Below are 21,471 nucleotides of genomic sequence, written 5' to 3' on the forward strand. Positions count from 1 at the left end.
GTGTGGTAAGTTGTAATTTTTGCAGGCTTTCACAAATATTTTTATCTTCCCTCACTGGAAAGAATTCAATGGAGTTTCAGAGACCTGACACATCATTCAACTTCTCCCTGATGTGACAGACGTGATTTGGGTAGGTGGGTTCGGTGGGACTCCACGCCTATTAACCCAGCTTTAAAAACCAGAATTGCCAAGTTATCACAGCTCTCCTCGTGTGACTGCTGAGCGTTGTGTTTCTTGACCAAGCTATTTTCGGCGGTAGCCGAAGGTCAGAGGTACAGTCGGCGTGCGTTACTCCGTGGTAGGCGCGAGTCTAGTACAGCCCGCTTCGCGTGATTCCCACGATGGCTGGCGGGGTGAGGACGCGCAGGAGGAACGAATGTGCCGGCCTGAGCAGCTGGACTCCAGCTGCACCACGTTCCTCAGGCTCACGCGTTGCCTCCGGCTTTCGTCCCGGCCCCCGCGTTAGGACTGTGTAATGTTTCAGAAGGAAAGCAGACGTTTTGGGTTGACTAAGAAGGCAGGAGCCGGAAGTTGTGTTGTCACGCAGCTTTAGTGCTGTTGCCGTCTCGGAAGGGTGGTCACGCTTTGTAAACCCGGAGTTAGTCTCCACGCTTTCAGATTTTAGCGCTTCAGGGAAAGGAATGAAACATCCTTGAGTTTTACCTGAAATCAAACCCAGAGAGTTGACCAGAGAGAGAGACGCCAGGTGCCATCCCGTCAAGGCTTACTGTATAATTCTTTCCAAAGAAAAGCTTAAATAGCTGTGAAGTGAAGGAGTTGGTTGTATGTGAAATGTTAGGCTGCTGCTAAAATGCGAACATAAATTCTGTGTTTCAGAGGGACGTATAATGAATTCTTTTTCCATACCTGGACTAACCGACTAACCCCTAGACACGCTTCCGAGGTGTGGGTCGGGATGGTAGTGTGATGTGGCAGGCGTGACGGAAAATTGAGAAGCTATGTCCTGTCAGAACACAAAGTGCATCTGCATGTCTTTTAATATCGTCTGACACTCTTGGCTGTCTCTCTTGCTGTCTACCTCATACAGTTAGCTTTGTGACTTTATGCTATGATGTACGTCTGCAGGTTGTTTGTACACTACTTTCTTTAAGTGTTTCTCGATGCATTCTGGAACATGGAGGTGAACAGGGCACAGCTGTTTCGTATTCAGAGGATGAATCTAAATGAATGATGAATCTAAAAAATTTCTCCTCTGATCAGGTCTTGTGGTTCCCATACCCCAGACATCCAGGGGAGCAGGGCTGAAGCTAGCGTTTGGGTCATGGATTTGTGATGGCTACAAGTGCCTAGTAAAAAGAAGTAGCAGACAGCACAAGTTATTACTGTGTCTGATATTAGCGAGATTTGTATGTAATGTAAAAGTATTGAAAGATTATTGTCTGGTTTGGAATCAATAGCGAATAAAAGTGTCAGACACTACCAGGTTAGAAGGGACAAGATACAGGGCATAGCATATGAAAACCTGCATTTCTCAGTACCAGACTGGATTAAATTAATACCAGTGTAGCCTGTGAAATGGCACGATTCAGAATGTGCAGTATACAGACACAGTACTGCTGATGTTTCCAACGACTAATTTTTTTTTAGTGTACATTTTACTTAACACTCTGAAATATTGGTATTGCTAAGCTGTACGTTTTTAGAAATAGCAAGTAGTGAAGGATAATGTTAACAAGTTTTGATAATACAATAAGCTGGTATTTCCTCAGTTCAGAGGTTTTGTACTATTCTGGTGAGAGAGAGATGCTCTAGAATTCTGCAAGGATTTTATACATTTAAGTATTATTTCCAAAGATTAAGACAAATTTGTGAGATTTAGAGAATCCCACAAGCTTCAGTCTTTTTTTACTGTTTTAGATAACTTAAAATGTAGTATTGTGCAAAATAATCAATGTCAACATTTAATCTCTTCCAGGTTTTCCGACAAGAAAGAAAGGCTGATGCATCTTAAAACCAAACAGAGAGAATTCCAAAAACAGTAAGTTGAATCAATAAATGAAAATAAACTATGAAGAATTCTCAAAAAAAAAAAAAAACATTTTAATGAATGCACTGTTGTTAGACATAAATGTAATCCCGATAGTCAGATAACTTTCAGTTATGTTTCCTCCTCTAGTGTTTTGAAGGCTATGGAAGGGAAAGAGATAACTGATCAGCTGGTGAGTTATTCAAAGCGCTTCAAAGTTTTTAAACTCTGAATTCCTAATCTCCTAGATTAAAGTTACTTTTTACCTTGGGAGCATTGTATGGCTTTACCAAAAAGCCTATTGTAATGAAACTGAAATTGAGTTCTACAGGCAGTGTGTTCCAAACCACCAGTATGTTTCACTTATTTTTTCAGTAACTTTTTATATTAAGTGACGTTGTAGTAAGCATTCGGTTTATTTGTGGCATTCATCTATGCACAGAGCAGTATAAGAAATATTTGTTTATTGATCTGATCCAATTAAGAATATCCTGCTGCTTTTGCACTATAGCTGCTCGCTTTGCTGTTAATCTAGAGCTGCAGTTAATCATTAGTCAGTGTGTTTGAAATTGTTTGTACCCTAGAATTGCTGAACATTCTTTTTCAGAGATGGAAAATAATGTCTTGCAAGATGAGGATTGAGCAGCTGAAACAGACCATTTGCAAAGAAAATGATGAAATGACAAGACGTGAGTAATGCTGTACTTTTCTGATATGTAAAATCTCTGTGCCTTGAAGAGTGAAATATCAATTGATGTGCCTTTGAATGTCAGTTTTAAAAATGATGCATTTCCAAACTGTTATTTCTTAAATCAGTTTGCAGGCAGATCAGTGAGTGATTTTAATCGTTTTACACTTGGGTTCTAATTAACAAACAGTATATATATTATTCAGATGAATGTAGATCATTTTGCAACAGCTTAAAAGGTAAAGGCTTAGCAGCCTATGACTTCAGCTTTGTTCTTGTAGTTGGTTTTCTTCAATGTAGTGTTTCTGATCACTTCCTTTTGATAAAGAGAGGTAAACAGCTCTGCAACTAATACGAATTTCATCTAACTGATGAATTTTAACCCACATCTTTTCAGGAAACCTAAAAACCCTACTTCAGCAAGATTCTCACTGAAATACAGCATAGGCTGGTGAGCTGCTGTCGCTCAGCAGCTTTAGCTTTGAAACTCATTAAGTATTTTACATACATGAGAGATTTGTAGTGTCATCTTTCAGAAGAGAATATGCAGCACTCCGTACAGTCTGCACACAAAGGAAAGACAGGAAGCATATTAAGACACATATTGACCGAATCAGGAGCATTATAATGTCTTGAAATTCGGAAGAAGGTGGACTAGATGATCTCCAGAGGACCCTTCCAACCTTACTGATTCTATGATACAGCTGAGAATGCTTATAAAGAAATAGCATAAGCTTGCAGCTATAACTTCAAAAAAGTTGAGGTGCAAAATGACTTTCAATTAACGAGGAACATGGATAGTAATGGTAAGAAATACATAATAAGAGTGAGATGAAGGAGTAGGTGAGCCTGCTAGTTAACAGAAAAGACAGCAAATAACAGTTAATGCAGAGAAGTCAGAAATACTCAATGCTTTCTTTGCTTTATTTTCACACAAAGAAAATGTGATCAGGTGCTTAACTAGGTTAAATTTTACATGATGGGAGGACTGCAGGCCGAGGAAGGAAAACAGCCAGTTAAATATTATTTTGATTATGTCAGCAGGGCCTTGTGAGATTAACCTTAGAGTACTTAAGGAGCAAGCTGTGTGTGGAACGCTTGATCTCATGAGGGAGAGAGGCTATCCCAGGAAACAGTGAAAACAGCATCTGTTTTCAAAGGGTAGAGGAAGGGAGAACCTTAAACCGATGGCACAGTCATCTTAATATAAACCTCTGATCACCTTGCAGGTACCTAGAAGATAAGATAATTAAAAATAGATGTCACTGTTAAGAATAGGTCTTGTGAAATCAATCCCCTTCTCTAGGCAGTCAAGTGGTCCAGTGAAGGAGGAAGCAGAAGGTGCAACATGGCTTTGGAGACTCTCCAAAACTGCCTTACGGGCAAGCAAAGAAATATGCTCTGGGTGTAATCACTGCAAAGTTGACACAAATGTCTAGAAAGGCTGCATTCAAGGAGTGGTGATACTTGTCAAATTGAAGAGGCGAGACAGGTGGAGCTCAGCAGGAACTTGTCCTTAGCTCAGCTTTGCTCCGTGTTTTTCATAATAGCTTGCGTGATAGAATAGAAAGTGGTATGGTTGAAGCCAAGGTGGATGATAATACGATTTCTGTGGAAGACAGGATCAAATTCTAGATCATGCAGATAAATTGACAGAATCATCTGAAAACAACAAAGTTCAGGTGCAGATTGTTCAGGAAAGAGAAACATAAACACAAAGTGGGGAAAGCTGGTAAGATTTGACAGGAAAGGCTCTGAGAAGTTGCAAATTAAATATAATTTATCAGTGTAACACTGCTGAAGAAAGGCTCAGATCTCTTTCTGAGTTATACTAACACAAGCATTGCATCTAAAACAGAAGCTTGTCCTGCCGTTCCTGGCACTGGTGATACTTCAGTGGGAGTCTGTAGTCCAGTTGGAGCAATTGAAGAAAGATACAAGTCAACAGGAGAAAGTCTAGAAGAAAATATTAGGAATATATTAAAAAAAAAAAAAAGCAACGATTAACACAATTGATGTTTGTTTGGTTTAGAAACGAGGAAGCTGAGGAAAAGCAGCTTTTCAGTAGGTTGAAGATTATTATGAAGGGGGTAATAATTGCCTGTTCTCTTTAGCCAGTGAAGAAAGGACAAGAGGAAATTAGTGTGACTTTGAGTGAGGAATTTAATCACCTTTTCCCAAAATCCAGCTTTGACAGAGGAAAAATGATGTGACTAACTATGTAGTGATGTGGAGCTTCCTCACTGGAGGTTTCTAAAGGGTTGGGCAAGTGTATTGTGAATGATGAAGATATATTTAAGCTTCTGCAGGGGAGGGAAGTGAAGGGGAGTTCCTGTACATTTCTGTTATTCTGTGAAATGTATTAATACACAAATGCTTTTAATCTGCAGCTGCTTTTACTAATCATTGATTCACAGAGAAGCTACTTAGATTTAACCCATGAACTGACATAGCTATTGCCTCACCAAGCTGTCATCTCATTAGCTCAGTTACCCAAAAACTACTCTTGCAGATAAACCCGAGATGAACTCTTGCAACAAGAAGTCAGTAGATCAGGAATCCAGCATGGTTCTCTTAGAAAAGAGACCATATTAGAAAATATGAATAGGCTATTTCTTTTCTTTTGAATATGACAGAGTTTAGTTTTCTGAAATAAAAACATTTCTAGAATATTGGGCTCCTACTTATGCATTTGACCCTCTTAGATATCTCAATAATTGTTGCTTCTTAAAAGATTTTAGAATGTATGTGATTGCCTTCTATCTGCAAAAAAACAATTCAGGGAGACAATTCTGAAAATAATCTGGCATAGCTCTATAGTGGGCACAGAGGAGTGTGCATGTGCTCACATTTATCAGGCAATGTAAATGTTTGGGATATAGTGGTACCTGAAATAGTTCTGGGGACAAATTTTCAGTCAAAGCAGCAGCATGTCTGGAGTGTTCTCTCCTACTTTTCATTGCTGTTGGCCCTGCAGAAAAGAAAGTTGCACCCAGCAGAAGAAAAAAAAAAGTAGCCTCTGCCAGTCAAAATCAGAGCTAGCTGGCTGAACGTGGCTGGGCACACATCAGGGGATGGGAATCACTCTTGGATCCGTTCTTCAGATGTAGCTCTCATTTTGTGAAATCCAGCTGTCTAAATATGTTGGTTAGGGCAGCTGTTGTTCCTTAGATGTCTTCTTGATTTTAACAGTATAAAATTTAGCTTCTTTCAATAGCAGATGCTGTGGAGCATCCTTATTGCAGCTCTGATCTTGTGTGCCATGCAATCAAAACCTTTCAGTAAAACAATGTCAGAGCTTAGTGCATCCCTTCTGTGCAGGGGAGCTTCTTGATTCCAGGAATCAAGATCCCACTTCTTGATTACAGGAAAGTGATAGTCTGTCTTGGTGCGATGGAACCTGACTAATACTGTTTCTGTTCAGTCATAAAGACTGAAACTAGATGACTAGTAGATTGGGACTCTCATTCAAGCTAGAGTACATAAAGATTTCTAGACATGTGTTTAGAGATAGCACAGAAAAATAATTCTTACACACTTTTGAAAGACAGGGATGCTTAACCCACTCTGTCCAGTACCCTCTGTTTGTGGAAGCTTTATTGCAGTGACTTACGTAGTGGACAAATCAGCAGGTACTCTTGAAGGGTATTCTTCCAAGCCCTTGTGTGCCTAATGCATGGAGTAAATTCAGGCAGTTGCTGTCAGTCAGATTTTCAGTGCAGGAGTGCCTTTGTCATTTTGTGACTGGGAAGGGATGTGATCGGTATTCCCTTGTGGTGGTAAGAAGGTGCACTCTTGGGATCCAAGTGCTTTAAGAGCACATACATGACTGCGAAGCCTAAGTAACATACGCTAAAACAAGCTGTGGTGCCAGGAATTGTGAATCAAGATGCTACCCGCATTGATTTTGGCTGCAAGCAATGCATGCCTTTTTGACCTAGTAGGCAGATAAGCACATTCAAGCTATTTCTGTCATGATGATTACCCCTAGAAGTTTAATTAAACTATGAAGTCTTGGCTTTTCTGCTTCAAATCCAAAACCAGCTGCATAGAAGATATGGAAAAGCTAATCACAATTTCAGTCTCTGTGTAGATCTTCAGAAAAGATTAAAAAGTATCACTTAGCAGTTGGAAACTGTTTATAGTGAAGCAGGATTTTTTTTAAGCTGCTATAGATCTTGTTTTCTGTAAGTGTTAATAAAGCTTTTCTCAAGCTTACCACAAGTACATCACAGCTCCTTTTTCAAGGCTAACATCTGCTGCTGTTTTCACAGACACAGAGGGGCTTCTGAGAATTAAAGAGGAGAACCAGAAGCATTATCGCAGAGCTCAGCGTCATCAGGAGAAGAAGGAAAAGATCCAGAGGCATAACCGCAGGTTGGGAGACTTGGTAGAGAAAAAAACCTATGACTTGAAAACCCAGCATGAACATCTGGCAAATCTCCGCCGGACACATATCCTGGAGCTAACTTCAGTCATATTTCCCATTGAAGAAGTAAAGACAAGCATGAGGTACAGAAGGCTTATCCTTTTGGATTCATTTTGCTTACCTTTAGACACCCAGAAGTGAGTCACAAAAGTCTAAGCTAGATACTCTGGCTCCCTTAGCATCTATGGAGAGGAGGAGATGCTTCCCAAAGGCATCCTTCCCAAAGGCAGAGATCCAGAAAAGAAGGATCTGGAGATACTAGTATTTCCCCACTGAGGGATCTGAGGCACGTGTCCAACAGTAAGCTCTCTTAAAATAGGTAATTAATCCCAGAACAACATAAAATAGTTTTGTTAACAAGGAGTTTTGCAGGAGTGTTTGTACAAACATTTAATTCTCTGAAGTGCAGCTGGGTATGTTGCTGATTATATTTTTAAAACTTCTTTTAAAACCCTCTGTTATTCTTTGGGTGCTACAGAGATCCTGCAGATGTGTCTTCTGAGAGTGATAATGCTATGACCTCTAGCACTGTGAGTAAGCTCGCGGAAGCCAGGAGAACCACTTATCTCTCTGGAAGATGGGTGTGTGATGACCACAACGGAGACACCAGCATTGGTATCACAGGCCCTTGGATAACTCTTCCTAATAATGGAGACTATTCAGCATATTACAATTGGGTGGAAGAGAAGAAAACTACACAAGGACCAGGTAAGAAGCAAGGTCTCGTTAGGCATCCAGGATATGCCAGAAGGCATAGAAGTTGTGGCCTCGGATGCCAGCAGAAGTTTTGGGGACTGGTAGCTCAGTCCATTTGCTCTCAGGTGGATGAGCCCGAGTTAGAAATAAGGAAATGGCAAGAAATGGATCAGTCCATTGAAAACCTCTTTTGCAGGAAAAGCTCACTGGGCCGATGTAATAGAGAAATAAAGTCAATTATTCACAGCTTTGACATGGTTCACATGCCATAAATTTAACAGGAATTCCAAGAATTACTATTTTCTACTGGCTTCTGACAGACTTAACTGTAAATGATTACTGAATTCAGGCAGTTCTCAATACTGACAAGTGACATTTCCAGAGTAGACTTTAGTAACACATTAACACACCCACTGAGGCTTCATGTAAAATGAGACTTTCGTGATGCATTTATTTCTTTTAGATATGGAACATAATAACCCTGCTTATACCATCAGTGCTGCATTGTGCTATGCAACTCAGCTCGTTAACACTTTGTCTCTCATACTTGATGTAAATCTTCCGAAGAAGCTCTGTAACAGGCAAGTAATTGCAAGCCTATAAGATGATGATTCAGGGACCGGTTTTGACTAATCTTGATTTGATTTGGTTTTGTGAACATGTCATTATTTGAAACAACTTTTATGATAATGGTTGATGGCTCATGGCTCTCTCTGCTGTTTAATTTTGGGGAGAGGGCTAGTAGAATTTTAGATAACAGTTGATAGTCCCTCCCGCCTCTTTATCTCCTGAGAGCCTAGAGCAACCACCATCATTCAGAATGACAATTTATTAATAAATATATTCAGCCTGCTCAGATTGGGAATGAAATATGACAGTGCATGAAAAGCACTTTTCTGAGATACTACTGTGCTTTACAAAAATCCCAGCCTAGTTCAGCAACTCCTAGTCATCTTGAATAGCTCCACTACATATATGATCTAATAGCAATCGTTAAGAGCTGTAGAACAAGGCTTTATAATATGACAGCAATGTAATTCTCTTTCGAGTAGAACACCAGTAGGGAACATAGCTGACTGCCAGGCATATGGGAGTGTATCATGTAAACTCCAGTTGTGATGAAAAAAATTAGGTTTTTAATGTTTATATAGAACAGATGGGATCTATACAGAAGTATTGAGGAAACTGTGGGCTTGGTTAGTTTTTCAGGGGTCTCAGCTCTGCTGCTAAGGTTCAAGTGCTTAATACAATGGTTGCCTAAGTGAGGGCACAGAAGTTGTATGGGGTGACTGTAGTTTTTTTTATCTTATGATTTGGGTGCTCAGTCTCTGCGGAAGGAAAAGATTTGGAACAGGATATGAACTGAAATTTAAAAGGAGAGCCAAAATAGTTTGGCTGCAACAGACCTTTTGAATCTGCATACTGTTCACACTGCTTGCCTCGTTGACACTAATGAGACTAGGCCAAGCAAGGCTTGTTGGGGAAATGCTGACGATCTTGCAGGGTGAAAAACACTGATCTCCGGAGCACGCTAAAACTGACTGTACAATTTAAACAAGTGCTTACTATGAGAATGTTTACTCCACGATGTGTCAAGAAAGCAGGATACAGAATGCTGATGTCCCCAGTCAGTGCATTTTCATAGTATTTTACTTTGTGTGTGTGTGTGTGCGCGCGCACGTGCGGTCTTTTCAACAGCGAGTTCTGCGGAGAGAATCTCAGCAGACACAGGTTCACACGGGCAGTGAAGAAGCTGAATGCTAATATCCTTCACCTTTGTTTCTCTCAGGTAGGATGAATGCACATTTGCATTCTTTAAATAGCTTTTAAAATGTCAGCTCTGACTGCAGTCTCCTCCAGTAACTGATGATGTCTTTTTCTTGCTTTCCCATTGGTAGCATGTAAATTTAGATCTGTTGCACCCACTGCACACGCTCAGGAACCTTATGTACCTGGTCAGCCCAGACACTGAGAACTTGGGCAGGTAAGAGGAGCGGTTACCAGTGCACATGTGACTGCATTGCTTTTGCCTTGTTATTTATGCGAGAAATTCTCCCCCTTTGCTGCACCTATGGATGAGTCCTCCTTAGCACATCAGAAATTAGACTGCAAAGAGTCTGAGCTAAACTGAAATGAGACGCATGCTTTAAACACAGATTAATTATCTGTAAGAATGAAGGTGGAGATTCTCCACTTCCTGATGTCTCCCAGTCAAGGCTCAATGAGTTTCTGGAATGGATGCTTTCATCACGCAGAAGTTACTGGGCTTAGGATGGGGAATTTGGTGGAATTTGATGGCCTTTGATATAATAGGAGGTCACAACAGATGATCTAATGGTCCCTTTAAATCTGATGACTCTCTTCTGACATTGCCTTGTTGAGCAAAATGCTTTGCCAGAAGGCAGTGTTCCCATTACTTTTTGTATTATGAAAGAGAAGTGTTTAATTTCTCAACTGCCTGCAAAGTTTGCAGTGATCAGCTGTCTTTATTTTACTTTGGGTATCTAGATTTGTAGTTGCCCGATAGTTTCATTTATAAGGTTCTGTTTTCAGATACATCTAACATTAGCAAGCTTTTGTTGTTTGGATTAAAATTTTCTATCCTAAATGGCTGCTTCAGGCTTCTTCCCCAAACTTTTTATCCATATTAAATTCTTGCTCCTGTTCCACTGAGGATCTGTAGGAACTTTGTGCTTTGGAATGAAATTTGGCAGGGATTCTGCTTGCTGTGGGAGATAAACCTTTCACTGACTCTGTGAAAATCTGTCTGTCTTTGACTTTGGGATTATGGACCACTGAAACTGTTTGCAGATGCTCAGCGAAGACTTTTTTAGATTTTTGACTCCGAGGTCTCCGTATTCTAGTGCAAGGCTGCGGGACTGGGCAGGATGCAATCGCGTCTCCTACCAGGCAGCGGCAGCAAAGAACTCACACGGTCACAGAACAGCTGAGGTTGGCAGGGGCCTCTGGAGCTCGTTTAGTCCGACTCCCCTCTCAAAGCAGGTTATTCAGGATCATGCCGTGGCATGTTTTGAATATCTCAAGTGATGAGGACTCCACAACCTCACTGGGCAGCCTCTTCCTGTCTTTGACCACCCTCACAGTAAAGAAAAGAGATTTTTTTTTTCTTTGCGCTTAAGTGCTTTCGGTTCTCTCTCTACTTGGCCCTTGGGCAGCCTGCAGCGTACCCCGCCTCCCAGCTGAAGGGGGACGCAGCATGCCTGTGCACCCGCGCTCTTCCCTCATCAGCAGAGAGGTGTGAGGCTCTCAGTGGAAACATGTCCGCCTGCAAACATCTTGCTGCATCTCGCAGAGAGGTATAGCAAAGGCACACAACAGCTGACCGAGTGCTGGCTGAAGGTGGGTTCCACTAGCCCGCTCTTGCTTACGGGGAAGTGCTGCTGTGGGTAGTCTCCACTAGTGGATTCTGCCAACCCAGCTCTGTAAGTTGTGAACTGCACCCTTCGCCTTGCTGACGGAGCTGCAGCAGTCTTGGCATGGCCAGAGCTCATTTTAAAAATAAAAGCTGTTCTACATCAAGCTGAGATTTCCACTAGTGGAACTGTGAGTTATTATCAATAGCTTATCTGTATGTGACTATCCACTGCCAAAGTAAAACAGCTCTTCCGCCGTTCCTGCTCAGTGAATTGGAACCGAGCTATCACTTCCTTGGCCAACTGTTTTCATTTTACCATTGTCATAATACAGTTATCTCTGCAGACAGTGAATTTCTCCTTGCCAACTGATAAACACAAAGGTTTTGATTACTACAGGCATGACACACACACACACACCAGGCTGCTTTGGCATGCCTGGGACTCATACCATGGAGTGACATTCCCTCTCTCGCATTGTTCCAGAAAGACTGACAGCATTGTGTCCCTGTTCACAGGTCCGGGCCTTTTGAAATCAGTGCTGATCTTGAAGACTCCATGGAGTTTGTGGATCCCAGTGCCACTGGTGAAACGGATGAGAGCGGAGATGAGCACGTCAGTGATGAAGAGACAGATCTAGGGACAGACTGGGAGAATCTGCCAAGCCCTAGGTTCTGCGATATCCCCTCGCAGCAGGTGGAGATGCTACAGAGTCAGAGTACGCAGGTATCTCAGCCCATTGCCAGCAGCAGCGCTGGTGGGATGATCTCTTCTGCTGCTGCGTCAGTGACCTCGTGGTTTAAAGCATACACTGGACATCGTTAACAAGCGTGAGAAAAGGATCATAGGATTTGTGGAAGGAATCCCTCCCTGACAATACTGTAGTAAACCTTACGTATTCAGTTAAGTAGTGCCTGGAACAAAGAAAAGGTCAGACTTTTAATTTTGTAAACCAGAAAAACCTTTTTATTTACCCAAGATGACTGTGACAGTACCATTTTGTAAATTAGTTAGCAACATACTTCTGACTGATTCTACGATGGCACTTGGTGTCTTGGTTCTGTCTGCATTGTTGTGCATTGAAGAAAAAAGGACCCAGCAGCCTCCAGCTCTACCTTCTAAAGAAGAAACAGATTTTGGAGTATTTGGATCAGAATGAGTACAGGAAGAAGGCTGCTCAATATTCAGTCTGGACAGTGGTGCAAATGCAGTTCACATTTTCTCAACTCCTTACAGGGTTTTGTTTGTGTATGTTTTAAATCTGTCTTGCATAATGCAAAACTGCATATTTCTAAATTTTTTTCATTCAGGACATGAAAATTATGCATTTTTAACATGTTTTCTAATCTCCGTTGCCATATTTTTAATACAAAGAATCAGCATGGACAGGAATTCACACAGTAAATTGCTCGTTTTAATTTGGTTGTGGGTCTTTACCCAGTTTTGCAATAGAAAACTGGTTTGTTTCATGCTGTTTCCACTGATAGGTAGTCTAGAAGTTTCATGTTGTGCTGTCCAAAGCACACACAGGCTCTTTACTCTTAATATCATACACCAAAGAAACACTGGACGTTCTCTTAGCTAGACCCACATTTGATGCCGATACAGAAGGATTGCGTTGTTGCAATAATATTCGTCAGTTAGAGCACCACGTTGCCACTTTTTATTACAAAACCTCATTTCCAGCTAGTTTAATGAAATCACTTGTTCTCCACACTACATACATTTTAAACCCTATTCTATTTTATGTTTATGGTGGGTTTTTTTCCCTCTTGTTTACCTAATGCCAAGAAGTTGATTTCATTTCACTGCAGAAATGCTCTCAGCGCAGTTGGCTTTCTTGTAAAACTGCAGGAGGTGTGATGCTGACAGATGCGTTCGTTAACAAGTGCTCCTCCGCTTCCTCTGCCTTTCGGTATGTATTACTTAAGGACAGGTTTGCTCAGTGAGGCTTCCAATGTGTGGTTTACATTTTGTAGTTGGAACATTTTACTTCTCCATGGGGTAAACTAATGTAAAAGCACCCTCCCATCCCTCCAAGATGGAAGATTTCTGCCTCTTTTCCCTGCACGTTTTCTAGGGGCGACACAGCTTGCGGCGCGGAGCGCTGCGAGGCTGCAGCGAGTGACGCGTGAGCCGCCTCCCTGGTGTCGGCAGCGTCCTCGGGCACGTTCAGGTGCCGGCCCTGGGGCCAGCTTGCCCCGCGCCGCCTTGAACCGACGTGGGCTCCCTTCAGGGCCCAGCAGCGCTGCCTCCTGGCTCCGCCGAGGAGCGGTTGCAAAGGCGGTTTGCATTACTAACGCCTGTGTACGCCAGGGTGCCGGTCAAATACGGCCTCTCGCGGCCCCCCCCACCGCCGGTCTCTGTGGCAGCTCTTTCTCTTTGGCCTTGGGGATGGAGATTCGGTGTCAGTAGGGTTTTTTTCTTTCTTTCTTTTTTCTTTCTTTAAACCAAAGACCCTTAACTCCACACTAACAGCATGTATGTTGTTAGATGAAGACATCCTCAGTCCTACAACTGTTTTGGTCTAAATCCAATAGTTCAGTTTGTTTTGGGAAACAAGACAGTTAAGAGAATAGCCAAGACTCCTCGACTACTGCAGGCTGAGCGGGGACTGCGCCCCTGCCCCCCGACCCGAGGGCTCTCCCCGGGGACGGGGACCGTAGCCTTCGGTCACCGTTCAGTTAACCGCACTTTACTTAGTTGCAGCTATCGGATTCTTTGCAGTTCTGAGCAACCAGTACATACTCACGAGTACTGTATATTGCGCTCTTAGCATCCTACAGCCCTTTTTGGTTCCCATTTATTTTGCACTGGACTCCACTATCTAATTTTTTTTTTCCAAGTACATTTCAGTCGCTCTTTCATTGCGTCTTTGTGCTACTTAAAACCCCTAGAGGCCAGGCCATGATTCAGTTTTGTACGCTATCATTTTCTTTATAAAAATAACAAACACTTTTTTTTAAGCCATATTAACTTCATGACTATCATGTTTTCCGAATAATTTATTTGCAACCATGTGATATTCTGAAAGTGCACAAAGGCAGTGCAAGGGTGTTAAAATGCATCGGGATAGGTCCTTTCAAGAAACGTTTTTGTAACAGAATACAGTTTGTGGGTTTTTTTTTAAAAGTGTTTTTGCACATGTGTAGCTAAAGAAAAAAAAACGTGTGTGTCCAAAACTTGAGTGCAATTGACAGGATTAGTTTTATAGGTTGTTTTTTGGGGGGAGGGAGGGAGGGAAAGAACATCCGTAATTATAGATATTTGAAGACAGCCAGCTGAGAGTTTACAAAACAATTTGCGTAGCGTGAATGCAGGAATTTCAACTTAGGCCATGACTTTTGTCTGTGACCAGTGATCTGCTGTGGCAAATCTGAGCTGCCAGGGGCGGGCCTGATTTTGAGAGCCCATCCCTGTGCTGAAAATCAGGTGCCTTTGACGGGTCTCGGATGGGATATTTAACGGTTGCTAGTCACCTGCAAAAACTCTGGGCCTCTCTGCAACTTCCGAACTAGATGTAACTAAACACAAATGTGGTTTTTTTCCCTAAATTTTATTGTATTATTGCAATAAATCTTTAACATAATTTTTTTTAAGTTGTATATTTATAGTTGTTACTCCTGTGTGGTTTTTTTAAACCTGCTGAGGAAAGTGCAGAAGAATTTCTAACCTCAGAGTGTCACGGGCATCCAGCCCTGTCACGGTCAACTGGAGCGAGAGCAGGTGCTGGCGAAGCACGCGGTGCTGATTTTACCGCTGCGCTGGCACACGCGCGGGTACCGAAGCTGATTTTCCCGGGTAGGCTGGCTGCGGACTATGCGCTGCTGCGTGACTTTTTCTTACAGTGCCTGAGGTGGTTAACGGACGTGAATTACTTTGGTAAGCGAGGGGCCACGCTGCTGTTTACGGGTCCCTTCAAGAGGCCGGGAGCGTGTGTTGTACGAGGCAGGTGAAGGTGAAGGAGTCTGGGGCTGTGCAAGGGAAAGAGCAGTTTGTTGGCAAAAAAAACAGGCTCTGCCTGCTGGAGCTGGGTGGCCCTGGCAGCCCGGGCCTTACCGGCAGCTGGCAGTGAACGAAAAGCTTGGGGGGGGGGGGGGAGGAACGGGGGACTGACAGCCCCCGACTGCCACGCTCTGTGCTCCAAAGGGCAGGAGCAACAGCAGCCCGGGTCCCCGCAGCGCTCGGAGCCGAGGTGTTTGCTCCTGCCTGGGAAGCTCCATCAGCGGGCGGCTTCTTCCAGCGGCGGGTTGCAGCCGCGCTGTGCCGCGGGGCGCTCGGTCGTGCTGCAGGAAACGAGCCGGGGTCACTGAGAGCGAGCTGAGATCGGAGGCAGCGCTTAGCAGCTTCTCTTCGGAGAGGCTGGAGCAACGGTGGGACCCGGTGAGAGCCTGGCCCAGCACGGGTGGCGTTTTGCAGCGCTGTTCGTCACAGGAGCCCGGGGAGTTTAGGGAAAACTGGAAGCTTATGAACAGTGGAAATGTTATTAGTTTCTTCACAGACATATCTAGAAATTCAGCCCAGGCTCCAGCTCCTCCCAGGCAGGGAATTCAAGCACACAGCCCAAGCTTTATTTCTCATTTCAACTGAAAGCTGAACTTCCAAAATCCAACTCCATTAGAATATATATATATATATATATTATATATGTCTTCTTGAAAAAAATAAGTGCATGGTCATTAACCTTGGCGTCTCCCTGAACGAGTTTTTGAAGAAACAAAGCTGCACTCAAATTTGGTGCTGGGAAGAAAAAAAAAAAAAAAAAACACATTGCAGGGCTCAGTATGGCTACATTCAAAACAGACAAATTCTGGCTGCAAAAGATTGTTCTGTAAACCAATTTTTAACATTAACGGTACGCAACAGGGATAGTTGCTGTTAATTGCACAGTAAATAAGTGATACGTAAAACATCCACTGTACAGCTTGAGGGGAGGACAGGCTGTTCAGGGCACGGAGCAAGCAACCTCCTGCTCTTCAGGCTGTCTTTGCCTCTCTAAGGAACAAAAAGATCCCAGTGATATTTTAGTCTCACTTTTTCCCCTCTGGTAGCCTTATTCAACAAAGGTGACCAGAATCTCACACCCTGTTCCAAACAAAATGACCTCACTTAGCCCCTTATCTAGCTACAAAATATTTTCCTCTGCTGCTTCTATTTCAGCTTCGCAGGGACTTTCCTTACTGCTGTCAGCGTGCAGCGGTTTATCTCAAGTTTTCCAGAGGCTTGGGTGGGGGGCAGGAAAGCAGTTTCTTCCCCCTCTTAATTTAAATTCAGCCGAAGGCTTTTGAGCCCGATGGCTTTGGCAAGCAAGTTGTTTTTTGCGGCTCTTCCCCGCACAGCCGCAGCTCGTGTCGCCCCGGCGGGGAACCAAGTCGGGCGTTCGCGAGGGATCCCGCTCTTCCTCTCGCTCCCCGCAGCCGCTGACGAGGCGCCCGCACCCTCCTCTTCCATTTCTAATTTCATTCCTCCCGGTTGTCATAACGTCTGCTGTACTGCAGGGGCGGCTGAGCGGCGCCCAGCACCCAGGACGGCGGCGGTAGGTGCTGCGGGGAGCGCGGAGAGCATCTCCTTTCGATCCGGAGCAAGCAAGCGCCTCGATTTTATCAAAATCCAGTCCGGGGCAGTCAAGGGCTCTTGTTTCTCTTTCTCCCGTGGAACTGCATCATGAAAGGGGAGAATAAAATCACGTATCTCCAAAAGCGCTCTGTCCTCACCGCCGTTCTAAAATAAAGCGACGTACTCCATGCAAACCCAGCCTGGTTTTAGGTGAAGCACAGGGACGCGGGCAGCTCAGCCTGGCCGCAGCAGCCAGCAGCTTTCCTCTCTCCTCCTCGCATTGCTGATCTTGCACCCGAGGTTAGAAAACAGGAAGAGCCAGCTGCGCCGTCCCATCCGCAGACTGGGCCTTCTCCTCCGCGGAAGAGGGCTCACCGCTTCCCACAAGCTGCCTTCAAGTTTGCATGTCAGCAAAGGTCCCGCGGTGAACCCCATGAGAAGGTGGCACCAGCTCTTCCTGCGCAGCGGTGCAGACTGCATTCGCTCCAGCCCGCGATCTCCAGGAACCCGTCGTCCTTGTTCCGAGAAGAGGCAGCAGAACAGCCACAGCACCACGTCCAGCCCAAACACTGCAGAAGCACAACTGTCTCCCCTCACCTGGCTCTTCTGCTCTGCAAAAACAGCTGCTGCTCCAGTTACTCCAATCACAGGAATGTAAAAACAGCTGCTCTTTTGTCCGGGGTACATTTCCAGGCTCCGTAACTGCATTTGCTGGGCACAAGGCAGGCCGTAACCAGAGGCTGAAGTCTAAAGCTGGAGGAGAGGAGAACATTTCCGAGCCCTCAGCTCCAGGAATTACCATTCACCTGCACTTCGGACGCGAACACTCGCAGCTCCCCTTTGAAAGCCCCGGCTTGTGCATCAGAAACCGGAATCAGAGGCAGAGTGGGCTGAAGCGGTGCAAGGACCCTCCTTGCAAAGGAAGGATCCGCACATACGGAAGACAGCAAAACTTCGGGCAAGTAAAACAGGCAAGCGGTGGTCACGGAGCCAAGGTAACCGAGCTTTCATCCTGCAAGACACCAGCTCCATCCCTGAGCTTGGGAGCAGCCTCAAGTGGGACTTGATGCTTCAGGCAGGTTTACACACCCAAAAAATAAAAATAATAATAATAAAATCACACCACGGTTGAGAAGCAGGACTGAAACCGGACACCCCCAGTTTTCGCGAACCTCGCACGTCGCCGGCAGCGAGCCCTGCACTGGCGTTCAGAGCCACGCGGGGCCTCGTCCGGCCTCTGCTGCACTCCAGGCTAACAGGAGGGAAAGGAAAAGCTGCAATTTGAGCATTAGAGCAGGGAGTTTTCCAAGTCACCTTTTTAATATAAGGGCTAGATTTCTACAGGAAGCATACTGCAAAATTGAACTATATCACAGCACCAAATTTATGCCTGATTTTACAGTATTTTTTATTTTGGGGCAAAAAATGTTTTACAAGAAAGTCAGATAAGGCAGATCTAGAATGCACATTTTATTACAATAAAAAAAAAAAAATAACCAGACAACATGGATAAGGTAGACAAGAACTTTTTATATTCTGACTATACAATAATATTCCTCTCTTTTTATCCAATGCTGCACTACTATAATGTATCTGTTCTAGTCTAATTTTAAGGTTGTCCAGTTAAATTGTTTGAAGATTCTTTAAACAAGTTGACCTTTACCTATTTAGAGTTTCTTCTCAGAAACATTCATATATTATACAGGATATACAGATTTTTGAAACAAGACACTTAAAAACACACACAACTATAGCCGCAACACTATCATAGCTGCATTGTAGTGATTACATTGCTCAGCCAGCTGTAGACTCTGTATGTACAATTAGTTTTTATAGTGTTATTTACATAGATGGACTAAAAGCTATCTTTAATCTAAAAGGTAAAGGCTCTTGTGTTTAAGTATGTGCAGTTTCACAGCCCTGTGAAAAACACGACATTTATATACACTGTAAACAGCACAAGGCATGAGAATTTCCTCCTACCCCAAACAATCTCGCAGGAAAAGTGTTTGTGCATTAGTATTCCTCTTCCGCTTCAGTTCCCACTCCTCGGGTTTTCTTATGAATAGCGCGGTTAAAGCTGTGGCAGGCAGGAACCCAATGATTGTCATGAAGACCTAGCTTGCAGCCGGGGATGCCCTTCTGAGACCTGTGACAGCACATCCAGTACCCAGGCCCATACGGTAAAGCTTGACAGTACGGTTTAGGATGCCACCGGCACAGCGACACATCCCCTTTCACGTACTTCTTCTTGCACTGTTTGCAAGGATCCTCTCTGTAGCGGGGATCGCGGACCCAGCGGGAATCTGCCGGCCTTATGTTGTAGTATTCAATGATAAATTTGAAGTAGTAGCAAGTACATTTTAGAGCAACCAGACTCCTAGTAGGAAGCAATCCGAAGATCTTCACAATGATGTGGTGAGGCAGGAAGGCCATATACTGCTGAGGCTCCAAAAGCTGCTGAATTTTAAACCTGGTCTCCAAGAAGTCATGTGAGACCTGCCTTTTTAAGCAGGAAGCATCAAGTACTTGCAAAGCACCTTCTGTGGGAGGAACAGAAAGAGCAAATGGCTCTGCAGAGACACCATTTCTGATGCACGATTTCTCAGATTCCACAGCATCCTCATCTTGGGCTACTTCTCCTGGCTTTTCTTGGGTACTTTCCCTTAGTGGCTGTTGCTCTTGAGCAGCAGGCTGGTCGGACTGGAGAAAAAACAACCTCCCCGGGAGCGGATCTTCACCAGAACTGGAGTTCAAAAGCTTGTCTTTCCTGCACCCCTTCTCAGTCTTGGTGACTGATATACTGATGCATAAGGACTCCTTCCTAGCAGGATGCAGGTGCTGCTTGGGAAGAATCACGGGCTCATTTGACGCACAATCAACAGTTGCGTTTTTGTTCTGCAAGGACCCCAGCGGCAACCTGGCACCAGCTGGACACGCAGATGGGAGAGATCGGGGAAGCTCGATTCGCATTTCAGAATCGCTCCTGCCAGTGGTTATCGCCAACACTGCATGAGCAAGTCCCGAATTCCCATTCCCCACCTGAGTATCCAGCCCAGAAGGAAAAGGTTGCCGAGCAGAGGCAGCGCCTTCCCATAACTCGGTGTCACCCAAAGGGCCACACTTTCCTCTGTACCCAGCCTCTGCTACCCCAGCATCTCCCAAACTTTCGCCCTGACCAAGGGCTTCAGAAGATGCCTTCCCAACCTCGCTCTCGGCCTGGGTGCCGTTGGCCAGCAGCACCCGGCCGACATTTCTACGGAAGCTGTTGTTCCGCGAGAGACTCCCAGCCTCACGCTCGCTCTGGCGCCGCAGGCACTCCGACTCCAGCTTGGCCACCATGTCCAGCACGCGGACGGGCTCGCTCTGCTGCTGCTCGCTACTGCCACAAGTTCCTTTCTCGGGATGGACCTCGCACGCCCCCACCGAAGAGAAGGGGTCTGAACCGGGAAGCGCACCTTTCTGCTGAGCGCTTGGCCTCGTGGTAGAAGCGGAGGGGCAGGTTTTAGCGCAGTCCACCAGTAAAGCACTTGCTCGCTGCTCCAAGAACGCCACCATCTCTATGACAGAGAGCGATCGGCCCGGGAACACACCCTCGCCGTTGTCGTTAACGCAATGCACAGAACAGTGCTCGATGCCGCAGGCGAAAGGCTCTGGCGGAGAGCACCTCGCGTTTGCCTCCCTCATTCTTTCTAACTGAATCTTGGCTTTTTTAAGATCTACCGATTTTTTCCTTCGTTTAGCTGCTCTTCCATCAATATCCCATGTACTTTTAATTTTCATGGAGCCTAACCGACTGCTGCTGCTGCACTGCTGGGCTGCAAAGAAAGCAATCTTCTCCTTGGTATTGCCAGGCTTCACTACAGCCCAGACATCCAGAGGGCCTTCCCCTTCTTCTCCCTGGTGGATCGTTGCAGACAGGGCGTTCTTCTTTTCCCTTGCACTCGGACCATCTGCTGGAGCTTTCCCATTCATATTGCACATAGTATTCGGATAAATAATTCCCAGAAGCTTTCGAGATGGAGTCACGAGGGAGGGTTTTGGGAAAATGCTCAGTTTTGTGCAGCTGTTAGTATATTTTTCTTCTTGTGTTGCTCTTTGATGGCTCATAGGTGGACCTCTCAGGGAATCCTGGCTTATTTCTGGAGATCGCTCTTTCTTCTGTAACTTGAGATATGGCTTTAAGTGCATACCAGAAACCCTAGAAAAATAGAAATGGAAGAAATCTTAGTTGCAAAACATGCCTGCCTGGAATTAGAGAACAAGGCCCACAGCAGGCACCCTCGTACCTTCCACTCCACATCAAACAGCCCACACCTCAAAAGGAACCACGGGAAAAAGGAAAAGCAGCAACCAGGCTGCAGCATTCACCCTTGGAAGGCTTCTACTCACATCTCGCAATATGATCACAACCTTAAGGATGGCAGAGATCTTCCCATTAGAGAAATTTGTTTCCATGGAGTTCCACAGGGAAAAAAAAAGTTTGTTCTCCCCCCCCCAATTAAGTTATATCCATTGTGCAACTGTAGCTACTAGTTCATTCTCGAGTTAGAGTAATCCTTTGGTCCATTCACTTCTTAATCCAACTGAAAGGCACACGTGGATCAAAGGGCTCATCTGGACTGTAGCTACCAGTTATATAAACTCTTTTCAACAGACAGAGAATGGTTAAAGCTGAAAAGGAAAGTTAGTAATTGCAATCATACTGATCACCAGTGATCCCATAAGATATCCAATCTCC

The 21,471-nt window shown here is 44.5% G+C and overlaps 2 protein-coding genes across 9 annotated transcripts in view; one reads left to right on the forward strand and one right to left on the reverse strand.

The window, feature by feature from the left end:
* Nucleotides 1-14,785, forward strand: part of ATG14 (autophagy related 14) — a 19,095-nt gene extending 4,310 nt beyond the window's left edge. Inside the window, exons 2-10 of the mRNA XM_062577566.1 lie at nucleotides 1,937-1,999; nucleotides 2,138-2,180; nucleotides 2,595-2,676; nucleotides 6,950-7,187; nucleotides 7,583-7,812; nucleotides 8,264-8,381; nucleotides 9,499-9,589; nucleotides 9,699-9,784; nucleotides 11,693-14,785. Of these exons, the coding sequence (XP_062433550.1) occupies nucleotides 1,937-1,999; nucleotides 2,138-2,180; nucleotides 2,595-2,676; nucleotides 6,950-7,187; nucleotides 7,583-7,812; nucleotides 8,264-8,381; nucleotides 9,499-9,589; nucleotides 9,699-9,784; nucleotides 11,693-11,999 (1,258 nt within the window). The 3' untranslated portion in view covers nucleotides 12,000-14,785. The remainder of the gene's footprint in view (nucleotides 1-1,936; nucleotides 2,000-2,137; nucleotides 2,181-2,594; nucleotides 2,677-6,949; nucleotides 7,188-7,582; nucleotides 7,813-8,263; nucleotides 8,382-9,498; nucleotides 9,590-9,698; nucleotides 9,785-11,692) is intronic.
* A 3,402-nt stretch (nucleotides 14,786-18,187) lies between these two features.
* FBXO34 (F-box protein 34) overlaps nucleotides 18,188-21,471 on the reverse strand; it is a 38,538-nt gene continuing 35,254 nt past the window's right edge. For all 8 annotated transcript variants that reach the window (XM_062577590.1, XM_062577587.1, XM_062577586.1 and 5 more), the window contains one exon: nucleotides 18,188-20,931. In XM_062577590.1, the coding sequence (XP_062433574.1) occupies nucleotides 18,747-20,931 (2,185 nt within the window). In that variant the 3' untranslated portion in view covers nucleotides 18,188-18,746. The remainder of the gene's footprint in view (nucleotides 20,932-21,471) is intronic.

This window comes from Rhea pennata, chromosome 5 (genome assembly GCF_028389875.1).
Source record: "Rhea pennata isolate bPtePen1 chromosome 5, bPtePen1.pri, whole genome shotgun sequence".
NCBI lineage: Eukaryota > Metazoa > Chordata > Aves > Rheiformes > Rheidae > Rhea > Rhea pennata.